The sequence below is a fragment of the Geotrypetes seraphini genome, chromosome 10 (genome assembly GCF_902459505.1).
Source record: "Geotrypetes seraphini chromosome 10, aGeoSer1.1, whole genome shotgun sequence".
Taxonomy (NCBI): domain Eukaryota; kingdom Metazoa; phylum Chordata; class Amphibia; order Gymnophiona; family Dermophiidae; genus Geotrypetes; species Geotrypetes seraphini.
Genome location: NC_047093.1, coordinates 94,132,252 through 94,145,988, shown reverse-complemented (window position 1 = coordinate 94,145,988; position 13,737 = coordinate 94,132,252). Strand labels below are relative to the sequence as shown.

The 13,737-nt window shown below is 44.8% G+C and overlaps 1 protein-coding gene across 11 annotated transcripts in view; it reads left to right on the top strand.

Moving 5' to 3' along the window:
• EHMT1 (euchromatic histone lysine methyltransferase 1) overlaps positions 1-13,737 on the top strand; it is a 642,972-nt gene that overhangs the window by 217,078 nt on the left and 412,157 nt on the right. Inside the window, exon 2 of one of the 11 annotated variants that reach the window (XM_033961439.1) lies at positions 6,744-6,847. The exons of the other annotated variants lie outside the window; for them this stretch is intronic. Coding sequence (XP_033817330.1) covers positions 6,826-6,847 — 22 coding nt within the window. The 5' untranslated portion in view covers positions 6,744-6,825. The remainder of the gene's footprint in view (positions 1-6,743; positions 6,848-13,737) is intronic. 11 annotated transcript variants of the gene reach the window in all.

Below are 13,737 nucleotides of genomic sequence, written 5' to 3'. Positions count from 1 at the left end.
TACACATAGACGAACATGAACCAATTCCCTAGGCAGCGGGCAGGCCAACTAAAAGCTCCTGCTCCTCGGGAATAGAAAGGAGCCAGAACGAAGTGAATAGACACAGCAAAGTAAAACTGAAAAACAAAAGAGAAAGGAACCTGGGGGAAAGCAGCCCCACCCAACTAAGCACATCAAGGGCACCTGAGGGAAAAAGTCAGAGTCCCAGCCCTCTTTCAGGAACAGCATTGGCAAAAGTAAAGATCACCACCAGCGTCCAGAAATCTCCCCACAGTGAACAGTCAGCTGGACAATCCTTCCAGGAAGGTGCGGATCTCTGCAGGGATGGTAAAGTAGAGAGCCCGATTCTCTTGGTGTTCACACAGCTTGGCCGGATACTGGAACGCGAACTGCATCTGCCGCTGGTGAAGCTGCGTACAGTAGGAAGCCATAGCCCTCCGCTGCTCCGCTACTCTCGGCGAATAATCCTGAAACAACAAGATACGGTGCCCCTCGTAGGAAAGAGTATCCTTCGCCTTATAGCTGCTGATAAGCTTTTGTTTATCAGTGAAATTGAGGAGGCAGGCGATCACGGGCCTCGGTCGCAAATCTCCGTCTCGTCGTCTCCCAAGCCGGTGCGCCCTTTCTACCAAGAGAGGAGTGCCTCCAGTATCCATACCCAACTCCTTGGGCAGCCATGTGGAGACCAGGGTGGGAAGATCCGCAGCAGTGAGAGATTCTGGCACTCCAATAAGCCGAACATTATTCCTCCTGCTGCGATTTTCCAGATCCTCAGCGCGGTCTTCCAGGCAGCGGCACTTATCCTCCAAAGACTGAACCCCCGCTTCCAAAGCCACCATGCAATCCTCCTGCGCCGAAACTCGATCCTCCATGTGCTGGATGCGAGTGGCCTGCCGCTCAACGGAGTCTTTCATGCCATCCACCGTGGTCTGCAGCCGAGTGAGCTTATCATAAGGTTTTTTTTTATTTCCTCAATCGCATTGGCTTGTAAAGTGATCGCGGGCTGAGTTTTCCTCTGCAGGTGTGGGTGCCGCCGCCATCTTTACAGGGGTGGAAGGGCCGTGCAGAGCTTTGGTAGCCTTCGAGGCTCTTGCCGGCATAACTCGAAACCCCAACAAAAGTGGTACCGGTTAACAACCCACAGTGAGTCCCGGGCAGAAAGATGATTTGTCAGCTGGCAGAGCCAAAAATGTAAGATATATAGCCGATTAAGCAGGGCCGAGATCGGGAAAGAGGTCTAGAGACGTCCGTTCAGGTTGAGTGTATCACGTGACCCCCCACCTTGAAGGAGCGATTTAAGGGCGACAAACCTTTTTGTGAGGCAACTAAGTAAAAGTAAGAGAAAAAGAAGGCCACTTTGGTTCTCAAAAGTAGTAGCTGAGAAGGTAAGGAATAAGGTTAGCTTTCATAAACTACAAAATAGGAAGACAGGCAAAAATATCTGGAAAAGTTAAGAGAGGCTGGTCTTGTAGTCAGGAAAGCAAAGATACAAATGGAAGAAAAATAGCTGACATGGTAAAATGGGGAGACAAGACTTTTTTTTTTTAGATATATTAGTGATAGGAAGAAGTGCAAAAGTGGCATTGTGAGGCTCAAAGGTGAAGGGGAGGAATATGTAGAAGCTGATAAAAAAAAGGCCGAATTGCTTAATAGCGATTTCTGTTCTGTGTTCATGGCCGAAATGGCAGGAGCGGGACTGCAGAAGACAAACGTGAATAGGGATGGAGGAGTAATAAACCTGATCAATTTTCAGAGGGTTGTGTTCGTGAAGAGCTAGCTAAAATAAAGGTTCTGGTGGCTCCGCTGACTGACCTTTTTAATGAGTCTCTAGAGTCAGGAGTGGTACTGGAGGACTGGCGAAGGGCGGATGTGGGCCCTCTCCACAAAAGTGGAAGTAAGGAAGAAGTAGTGAATTACAGACTGGTAAGTCTGACTTCTGTGGTAAGCAAATTAATGGAAACAATTTTAAAACAGAATGGTCAAGCTTCTGGAATCCTGTGGATTACAGGACTGGAGGCAACATGGATTCACTAGAGGTAGGTCTTGTCAGACAAATCTGATTAATTTCTTTGACTGGGTGAACAGAGAATTGGATAGAGGATGTGCATTAGATGTGGTGTATTTAGATTTTTAGCAAAGCCTTTGACAGCGTTCCACACAGACGTCTAATAAATAAACCGAGTGCTCTCAGGATGGGCCCCAAAGTGACGGGCTGGGTCAAGAACTGGTTGAGTGGAGGGTAGTGATCAATGGAGATCGCTCTGAGGAAAGGGATGTTACCAGTGGTGTGCCTCAAGGTTCTGTTCTTGGGCCTATTCTTTTTAATATTTTTATAAACGATATTACTGAAGGGTTGTTGGGTAAGATTTGCCTCTTTGCGGATGATAGCAAAATCTGCAATAAAGTAGACAGGCCGGATGGTGTGAATAATATGAAGAAAGACCTGGCGAAGCTTGAAGAATGGTCTGAAATTTGGCAGCTAAAATTTAATGTGAAGAAATTTAATGTGAAGAAATGTGCAAGGTCATGCATTTGGGCTGTAAAAACCTGAGGGATTGGTACAGAGTAGTGAGTGAAGAGCTTGTGTATACGATAGAAGATAGAAGAGCGGGACATGGGTGTGATTGTATGTGATGATCTTAAGGTGGCCAAACAGGTTGAAAAGGTGACGGCGAAAGCTAGAAGGATGCTAGGTTGCAAAGGGAGAGGTATGGTTAGTAGGAAAAAGGAGGTATTGATGCCCCTGTAAAAGACTTTGGTGAGACCTCATTTAGAATATTGTGTACAATTCTGGAGGCCGCACCTTCAAAAAGATATAAAAAGTATGTAGTCATCCAGAGAAAGGCTTCTAAAATGGTATGTGGTCTTCATCATAAGGCGTATGGGGCAGACTTAAAGATCTCAATCTGTATTCTTTAGAGGAAAGGAGGGAGAGGGGAGTTATGATAGAGACGTTTAAATACCTACATAATGTAAATGCGCATGAGTCGATTCTCTTTAACTTGAAAGGAAACGGCATTGAGAGGGCATAGAATGAAGTTAAGTGGTTTAGGCTCCAGAGTAATCTAAGGAAATACTTTTTTAAAGAAAGGGTGGTAGATGCATGGAACAGTCTCCCAGAAGGGGTGGTGGAGACAGAGACTGAATTCAAAAGGGCCTGGGATAGGCACATAGGATCTCTCGGAAAGAGAAAGAGATAATGGTTACTGCGGAAGGGCAGACTAGATGGGTCATTTGGCCTTTATCTGCCATCATATTTCTATATGTCTTCCCTCCTAGACTCACAGAGTTCCTGAGATCCTTGCCACACCCAATTGGCTGAGGTGCTCGTCGTATGTTGACCTGGCTCGGCTCCAGCGAGATCAGGGCCTCGGCTCCCTTGTCACCCTTGCCTGCTCACACAGGGCCCGATTGTGCCTGAGCATCCGCTGTGGTTTTTTGGCATGGCTAATGAGCGTGCGGCCATGACTGGTTGGGGCTATTCTTCGGTGATGGTTGTCACGTTGCTTCGCAGCAAGAAGGAATCCACAGTAACTGCCTATGCGAGGGCTTAAAGATGTTATCTGGCATGGTGCGTCCTGAGACAGGTGGACCTGTCTGTTCCGTCGATTCCTCGTATCTTGGAGTTTCTGCAAGATGGCCTAAGAAAAGGCCTGGCGATGGCTTCTCTCCAGGGTGCAGATTGCCGGTCTTTCTTGTTTTGGGCCCTTCTTCTCTGAGGGGCTCTTTAGCAGCTCATACGGATGTAGTCTATTTTCTGTGGGGCACTCTGAGGTTTTGGCTTCTGCTGCGCCTTTCATGTCCAACTTAGAATTCCAATCTGGTTCTCTGCTCTCTGACTTGTCTGCCTTATGAACTTCTGGACCAGGCATCCCTCATGGATCTTACAATCAAGACTGTCTTTCTGGTGGCCATTACCTCCGCCCTCAAGGCTTTGGAGTTTCAGATTCTTTCCTGCCGAGATCCCTTTTAGTGTATTACGGATTGATATGAAGATGTGAACTGTTCCTTCTTTTCTTCTGAAAGTGGTTTCTGCTTTCCATGTGAATCAGGAAGTCCAGCTTCCTGTTTTTGCTTTCTCCGGCTCGAAGGAGCAGGACCAGGTGTTGCTGTCTTTGGATGTGCCCAAGCTTTTGTTGCGGTATCTGGAGGTTACAAATGATTTTCGCCTCTCTGACCATCTTTTTGTTCAGGGGAGTCCTGCCCACAAGAGCAGGCCGGCTTCCAAGGCAACCATTTCCAGATGGATCTATATGGTCATTTCCGCGGCTTATGTTTCAGCTGGGAAAAAGCCCCCCCCTTGCGGTTAGGGTTCATTCTACCAGTGGTATCTCATTCTCTTGGGCAGAGCCATAGGTGATCTCTTTGGAAGAGATTTGCAAGGTCACTGCTTGGTCCTATTTGCATACATTCTCTAAGTTTTACAGGATCGATGTGCCCAAGCAGGATGCTGCTTTTGGAGTCTCTCTTTTGGCAGCAGGCTCATCAGTCCCATCCTGATTCTTCAGGACTGCTCTGTTACATCGCACTAGTCCCAGAACAAAGTGGGATTGTACAAGAATGAAAGATTAGGTTCTTACCTTTGCTAATCTTCTTTTTTGTAAATCCACACTTTATTCCAGGAACCCACCCTAGGCTTTGCTGATTCACCGATTGTCTGCCTTTTTCAAGTACTGGTAAGCTGGAGTTCTGTTTTGAAGTGTGGTGAAGGAGGAGAAGGTAGTGGCAGAAAGGCTTAACATGTTCTTCTCGTCTGTATTTACAAACGAAAACACGTCCAACATGCCGGAACCTGAACAATTCTTCAACGGAAGTCAGGCAGAAAAATTAACATCCATAGAAGTGAGCCTTGAGGACGTTCGTAGGCAGATAGAAAAACTAAAAACTGACAAATCCCCGGGTCCGGATGGCATACATCCAAGGGTTCTGAAGGAATTAAAGGATGAGATAGCGGAACTACTGCAGCAAATTTGCAACTTATCCCTGAAAACAGGCGAGATCCCGGAAGATTGGAAGATAGCCAACGTTACGCCCATCTTTAAAAAGGGACCAAGAGGTGACCCGGGAAACTACAGGCCGGTGAGCTTGACTTCGGTTCCGGGGAAAATGGCAGAAGCACTGATAAAAGAAAACATCGATCAACATTTTGAAAAACATGAACTTCTGATAACCAGCCAGCATGGTTTCTGCAAGGGAAGATCGTGCCTAACGAACTTATTGCACTTCTTCGAAGGGATCAACAAACGGATGGACAAAGGAGACCCCATAGACATCATATATCTAGATTTCCAAAAAGCCTTTGACAAGGTGCCCCATGAACGTCTACTCTGGAAACTGAAGAACCATGGGGTGGAAGGAGACGTACATAGATGGATCAGAAACTGGTTGGAGGGTAGAAAACAAAGGGTAGGAGTGAAGGGTCACTACTCCGACTGGAGGAGGGTCACGAGTGGTGTCCCGCAGGGCTCGGTGCTCGGGCCGCTGCTATTTAATATCTTCATAAATGATCTAGAAACAGGGACGAAGTGCGAGATAATAAAATTTGCGGACGACACCAAATTATTTAATGGAGCTCGGACTACAGAGGACTGCGAAAAGTTGCAAAGGGACTTAAACAAATTAGAAGAATGGGCGGCGAAATAGCAGATGAAGTTCAACATTGAGAAATGTAAAGTATTACATGTGGGGAGCAGAAACTCGGGGTACAACTATAAAATGGGAGGGATGTTATTGAATAAGAGTACCCAGGAAAGGGACTTGGGGGTAATGGTGGACATGACAATGAAGCCGTCGGCACAGTGTGCAGCGGCCGCTAAGAGAGCGAATAGAATGCTTGGTATAATCAAAAAGGGTATTACAGCCAGAACGAAAGAAGTTATCCTGCCGTTGTATCGGGCGATGGTGCGCCCGCATTTGGAGTACTGCGTCCAATATTGGTCGCCGTATCTTAAGAAGGATATGGCATTAGTCGAGAGAGTTCAAAGGAGAGCAACACGTCTGATAATAGGTATGGAAAACCTGTCATATTCTGAGAGATTGGAGAAGCTGGGTCTCTTTTCCCTGGAGAAGAGGAGACTTAGAGGGGATATGATAGAGACTTACAAGATCATGAAGGGCATAGAGAGAGTAGAGAGGGACAGATTCTTCAAACTTTCGAAAAATAAGAGAACAAGAGGGCATTCGGAAAAGTTGAAAGGGGACAGATTCAAAACAAATGCTAGGAAGTTCTTCTTTACCCAACGTGTGGTGGACACCTGGAATGCGCTTCCAGAGGACGTTATAAGGCAGAGTACGGTACTGGGGTTCAAGAAAGGATTGGACAAATTCCTACTGGAAATGGGAATAGAGGGGTACAGATAAAAGATTACTGCACAGGTCCTGGACCTGTTGGGCCGCCGCGTGAATGGACTGCTGGGCACGATGGACCTCGGGTCTGACCCAGCAGAGGCATTTCTTATGTTCTTATGTTCTTATGTTTTCTGACCAGGTTTTATAGGAGTGCTATCAGAATGGGTTTAGTACTCAGTTTTGCGGGGTCCCTAGTTAGGCTGTCCCCTTCTGTCAGTGCAGGCTGTGTCGCCATATAGCACTGGGGTTTTTTTTTTTTGTCATTTTAGTTTATTAACCTGGTTCAATTATGTTTAATTGTTGCTGTTTTGCATTTCTTGTTATGAGCAGATTAGACTTATTTGTTGGGGAGTGTCCCTATACCCTTCTCTCTCTCTTGTCTTTGTCCTCTACAGATGTTCCTGGCTGCTTTACAACTAACTGATTCTTGAAGGGACTTTGCTGAGATGAGAAGGGTGGAACTTAAGTCTCTTGAATATGAGGCTTGCTAAAAGTCCTGGTGGGTAGACAGAATTAACCCACTAGTCGCGGAATAAAGTTTGGATTTACAAGAAAGAAGATTAGCAAAGATAAGAACCTAATCTTTTGTTCAAGTGCATAGATGTGTCAATTGGGTAATTGCCCATGGCCACAAGCCATATGCATTAGAAATCCACTCCAGGTTTTTTTCTATGATCCTCCTACTTCAGTAGGAGCTCTATTGCCACTTGCAGTTTTTTCCTTCTGCACATGAGTCAGAAGGAGTATTTCTGTTCTCTCCCTTTTTCTACTTTTATTTGGTGATTTCAGTGCTCAGGGCTTTCAACTTGTTATCAGCTTTGCCTGTGTAGAGAAGCAGACTGCGGTCTGCATCTGACAGGCCGATTCATGGTGGTACCTGTTAGCCAGCCTGCACAAGTATTTTTGGAGCTTGGGGTCATCCCCGCTTTTAATCCCTCCTGCTTAGCAGGAGTTAGAGCACAAGCTGTTGGGCATCCATAAGAGGCTTAGTGATGTCTCGCAGGGTGATGGCTGCATTTTTTCACCTTCCCCTTCTGATATAGCGCCTGTCAGCCTGCAGGGGATGCGGGTGCGGTCAGACATCGTATCTGACTGGCATCCTGAAGATCAGCATTGAAGAAGCATTTCCATTATAAGGCAGTGATTCTTCTTTCCAGCTACAGTAAAGAGTTGAGGTAGGTTGCAGCACATTGCCAGCACAGGTCACAGTGAGTAAGATGGTTATAACCTAAGAGGTGAATTTGGAGGGGGGGGGTCTGAAAAAGTTTTTGAGGGTTCCTGCATGTTACTCTTTCTTTTCCCTCCTAAATTTGCTGTTTTTTTCACTTTAGTTTGTGGGGTTTTTATTTTTAGCATTTTTAGGCATGAAAATCATGACTCTGGCAAACTTGGATTTTTACCAATCTATTTTTCCAAAGTTCCCTGCTCTACCAAAACTTCATTCCTCAAAACTGGTTGGGATGGGGTCCATGGGCTCTTTTACCCTAGATTCAAGCCAGAATTATGCAAATTCTGTGCCTCTGGTGTGTCACTTATGTGGCCTGGAGAGGCAGGAGCAACCATCATAAACTCTTCTCTGCGTACTAAGATGGCAAGAAGAGCGGCTTTTTCTGTTTTTGGGGCTTGGAAATGATGACCTTTCCACGTGTAAGGACGCTGACGCTGACGCCCTGCAGCCCAAGAAAAGCAAAGTAAAGTCATCACAGGGTGACTCGGCGCTCCATGGGACAGATGCCTTCACAGACTTGTTGAAGTTTTTGTGGAATGCCTTTCACGAGAGCTGTGCCCCTATTGCGGAGTCAATTTCACAATCTGCCGGTGTCCAGGAATTGGGAGACCTCTTCTCAGGGGATACGGATAATGAAGATTATTTTACTGATCCTTTTATCTTCTGCAGATGCTTCTCCTGTGGCAGGGGACCTAGGACTGTACACTGGCACTTTAGATCCTATTTTGGCTTCAGAACCTGGGAATGATCCCACGGTTCGGCGTTTATTTAAGTCTACTATTCTACCGGATATCATATCAGAGTGTCTGCATTAGCTGAATTTGTACACATAGCCAGCTCCTTCTACCTCCTCCTCCCTCAAGTGTGGAGTGACGGTTCCATTCTTGGCATTCCCCTGGCATCCAGACATTTAATGTCTTGATTTCGGTGTAATGGGATTCTCCTGAAGGGTTTCTCAATGTAATGAGATCCATGTCCAGGCTGAATCCTATGGCACAGGAGTGTCAGCAACTTTTTAATCAGCCTAAAGTAGATTCCTTGGTTACACAGATCACTAAGTGCACCTCCCTTCCGAGCAAAGGTGATGTGCTCAAGGATATGCAGGACCACAGAGTGGATATTTTCAGGAGACTTTTTAAGGCAGTGGCTCTGGGAGTCAAAGCTGTCTCAGTGGCATCCTTTGTAACTCATGCTTGTCTTTCTAGACTATGTACATTGGAGAGTGAGGGAGATGTTTTCCCCCCCCCAGCTATTTGTATCTGATATGGATTATATAGCTGACACTCTGTATGACATTATACAGGTCCTGGGTAAAGCATCAGCTTATTCCATTTCTGCTTGTAGGGCGCTCTAATTTTTATGGCTACAGGCACTCTTGGTAAAATTTCGGTTCTACATAGTAGAGATTCTCCCAGGGCTACAGGTAGAGTTTCTCCAGATCCAGGCATAACCAGGTCTCTGCTTCCCGTACTGCTCCATCTTCCAAGAAATTGCAATGACGCCAGGCCGAGGGAGGCCCCCCTTCCTATAGGGGCAGACTTTTGGTGGTTTTGCAGGCCTGGATCCAGATTTTGTCCGACCACCTGATTCTGGACATCATTTGGTCCAACTACAAGCTGGAATATGCCTGGCCTCTGATGGATTGGTTTGTGGACAAGCCTGCAGGGTGCCCAGAAAAGGCGGTCAAAAGTACAAGCTACTGTGCTACCTAAAGACTCAGGCTCAGGGAGATACTCCATATACTTTATTGTGTCAAAAAAAGGCTTCGATGATTGGAGACCCATTTTGTACTTTACTCATGTAAATTCAGCGCTCAAAGTTCTGTGCTTTCAGATGGAGACATTTTGATCTGTCATAGCGTCGGTAATCCTGGGAGAGTTCCTAGCCTCTCTAGATCTGATAGAGGCCTGCTTGCATATTCCTATTTTTCCCAGACTACAGGAGGTTTTTTCCATGTTCTGAAAAATCATTAACAATTTTCAGCTCTACCCTTTGGCCTGATAACAGCTCCTCACACTTTCACCAAAATGATGGTTGTGGTAACAGCTCACCTGTCAAGATGGGACTGCAAGTGCTTATTTACCTGGACAATTGGCTGATCAGGGCCCCCTTGTTGTCCGAGGGTCAGCACACAGTGGATCAGGTGATTCAAGTCCTGGAGGATCTGGGTTGGAATTGGAAATTACCGAAAGAGCAATTTGACATTGACTCAATCCCTGGAGTATCTGGGAATTTTGTTTGACACAGCTGTTGATCACATCTGTCTACCAGAGGCACGTAGTCAGAAGCTGTGCTCTCAGGTGTCTTGTCTCCTAGACAAGTCTGCTCCTTTGACGTAAGACTATCTTCAAGTTCTGAGCTCCATGGCGGCCATAATAAATGTGGTGCCTTGGGCTGGGGAGGAACCAGCTGTCTTGGTACATGTAGGTAGCAATGACATAGGAAAATGTGGGAGAGAGGTTCTGGAAGCCAAATTTAGGCTCTTAGGTAGAAAGCTGAAATCCAGATCCCCCAGGGTAGCATTTGCAGAAATGCTCCCAGTTCCACGCATAGGACCCAAGAGGCAAGCAGAACTTCGAAGTCTCAATGCGTGGTTGAGACAAATGGTGCAGGGATGAGAGATTTAGATTTGTTAGGAACTGGGCAACCTTCTGGGAAAGGGGAGCTTGTTCCAAAAGAATGGACTCCACTTTAACTGAGATGGAACCAAACTGCTGGCACTAACATTTAAAAAAGGAGACAGGGCAGCTTTAAAACTGAGATGCGTAGTAAAGCCAACAGTCACCCAGGAGCGGATGGTTTGATGTGCGGTATCCTTGAATGATATAATGAAGCAGGATATTTAGGGAGTCTCTGTAGAGAGGTTTTAATAATGGTGAAAGAAAGCCAGGAATGTTTAAGAGGAAGACTCACATTTTTCCTGTCTTCTCAGCATTCTGTAGTTACAAGGAAAAAACACAATTTGAAGTGTGTGTATATATAAATACTAGAAGCCTGAAAATGAAATAGGAGAGTTAGACTATATAGCACTGAATGATGAGGTAAATATAATAGTCATCTCAGAGTTCAGGTGGAAGGAGGACAATCAATGGTACACATTATATCGCAAGGATAGAGTAGATCGAATTGGGGGGGAGGGGCGGTGGGGTTTGCGATATATGTTAAAGAGGGAATTGAATCAAATCAAATAAACATTCTGAGCAACACAGATAGCAGTGTGGAATCCATATGGATAGAAATTCCATATGTGAAGGGAAGGAATATGAAAGTAGGGCTATACTACCGTCCCCCAGGACTAAATGAGCAGACAGATGAAGAAATGTTTTCAGAGATTAAGAAGGCTGGTGAATTGGGCAACAGTATAACAATGGATGATTTCAATTACCACAATCTTTATTTTGGATGAAGCAGATGAATCATACACATTCAAATCCTCCTCGTCCAAACTAGATAATGAGTCAAAGTATTCCTATCAGTCACCTAGAGTTCACCAAATAGGCAAAATGCAGCCTGGCAAACATAAAGAAGTGGAAAAAAAAACCTCAGTTCAGCTTCATATGGTCAAGAAAACTCCACTCCTTTATAGTCCCGTCTTTTATCCCACCCTCAGTCAGGGCCGATGGCAGGTGGGAGTTTGCATCCATCCTGCCATATTTTTGATCACGGTGGGGGGAGCTCTGATGGCAGGAGAGAGTGGTGGGGGTGTTTGGTGTTTTGCTCTTCAATGTCTATATGTCCTCACTGGGCACGCACCTAACCCAGCTGGGAATAAAACTATTTAGTTATGCAGATGACTTTACGATTATCATCCCATTCGCTAATTCTGTCTCTGAAACTATTCCCAAAGCTTCAGAAGCCATAAACATGATGGAGCACTGGATGACAAAACTTTAGGCTCAAACTTAATTCAGAAAAAACAACTTTCTTCGTTGCTTCGTCACATCCGCTTGACACCAAATCACCACTATGTATCAATAAACTTAGTTACCCTATCCAGCCCACCATTAAGATACTAGGTGTAACTTTGGATCAATGCCTAACCATGAAAGACCAGGTAGACTCCTTAATCAGAAAGGGATTATTTACTCTCTGGAAACTCAGATCCATTAAAGCTTACTTCGATACATCGGCATTCAGAACCCTAGTCCAATCCCTCGTACTAAATCTACTTGACTACTGTAACATGGCTTATTTAGCAATTTCCCAAAAGAATATGCAACGTTTACAATTGATGCAAAATGCAGCAGTCAGACTGATCTTTGGGCTGAGGAAGTTTGACCACGTGACACCCTACTACCGGCAGCTGCATTGGCTGCCAATGGCGGCGCGCGTAAAGGTTAAATTTGTCTGCTTCTGCTTTAAAGCACTACACGGACTTGCCCCTAAATACATAACTGACCTTTTCTTCTTCTCAGCCAACAGACACAAGAGAAGCTCACATTCCAATTTCGTTTCCCCTCCAGTTCGAGGTTGTAAACTGAAAAAACACCATGAACACCTTCTCTCACACCAAGCAGCATCATGGGGTAAAGACCTAGAACAATTGCTTTCGCCCACTACTTATGGGGAATTTAGGAAACGTCTAAAAACACACTTGTTCCTAAAGCATCTAGACAACTGATCCTCTCTTCTCTCTCCCCTCTATAGTGATTAACTTGTCCTTTTGATCACTCTCTCCTCAACAATGAATTTCTCCTATTAATTCTCTTTCTTCCTCCCCTTTTAAAGTCAATTCAATTTGTTACCTTTGCTTAATCTTCTGTATACCGCATAGAATTTCACGGTATTGCGGTATATAAGCTGTTATTATTTATTATTTATTTATTTGGCATGGGGTGGTTTAGGTGGTCGGGGGCCAATGGCAGGAGGGAGTTGGCATCTCCTGCTATTTTTTTTGGTTCGGGGAGGGAGGTAAGGGAGGGAGCGTTTTGTCGGGGGGGTGGGGTGAAGAGGCTTTTTTTTTATTAGTCAGATATTTTGCGTGTGTAATGCGTGCAAAATATCTGACCCATTAAAAAAAAAGAAAAAAAGCCGGCAGAAGCCCTGACAGCAGTGATAGGAGGCTGCTTCTCCTGTCACTACTGTCAGGGCTCTGCCCTGACTCAATCGCTCACTGAGCGATTGATTCAGTGAGTTTGCATGCAAATGATTTGCACCTTCGTGCAAATCATTTGTATACAAACTTAATAGTGAATCAATCGCTGTTGGAAAATCGGCCAGAGAATCGGCCAACAATAATTGAGTTGCTATTGTTAGTGAATCTAGGCCTTAGTCACTCTGCAAATCTTTATATTGTATTTTAATTTCCAAACACTAGACCATTCTTCTAACATTTTGCAGATCCTTTTTCATATTTTCCACTCTTTCTGGGATATGCACTCTGTTACAAATCTTGGTATCATCCTTCTAACCCTTTGGCAATATTGCTCACAAATATATAGAACAGAATCAGCCCCAGCACTGATCCTTGAGGCACTCCACTACTCACTTTTCTTTCCTTCGCATGAATTCCATTAACTACCACCTTCTGGCATCTGTCAGTTAACCAGTTGCTATTCCAGTTCAATACTTTGGATCCTAACTTCAGCCTGGCAAGTTTATTCAAAAGCTTCCTATGAAGAACCGTGTCAAAGGCTTTGCTGAAATTTAAGGTTAGATTATTATGGAGTTTGTTAAGAAGGAGTGGTGGGTGGGGAGGAAGAGAGAATTTGGAGTGGGGTCTTGGTATTAGGTAGCAACACAAATCCCATCCCTAATCCATTTAAGGTCATGGAGAAATGATGGGAAAGTAAACAAATGCTAATTGTCAAAACAATGATGTCTTGTAAGAGGTCAAACTTCTGATGTGATGCATTATTTGCTGTGATCAGAGATTACTGGATAAACTGAATGAATCAATTGATCCTTTTCTTCTGTCATCTATTGTGTTACTATTAGAATACTGAGGTTTCTGACTTTGTGTGTAGGTGGACTCAAGAGACATATTGCAGGCTTTCCCTACACCCACACTCATTCACACATCACTACATGATGCAACTTATTCATCATTACTCAGTCTGAGAAGATGCTTTGGCTCATGAAGTCCTGAGGTTGACTTTGTTCTCTGTAAAATGTTATAAATGGTGCATAACTAAATGAAGCAAACATTAGCATGTTTAGTT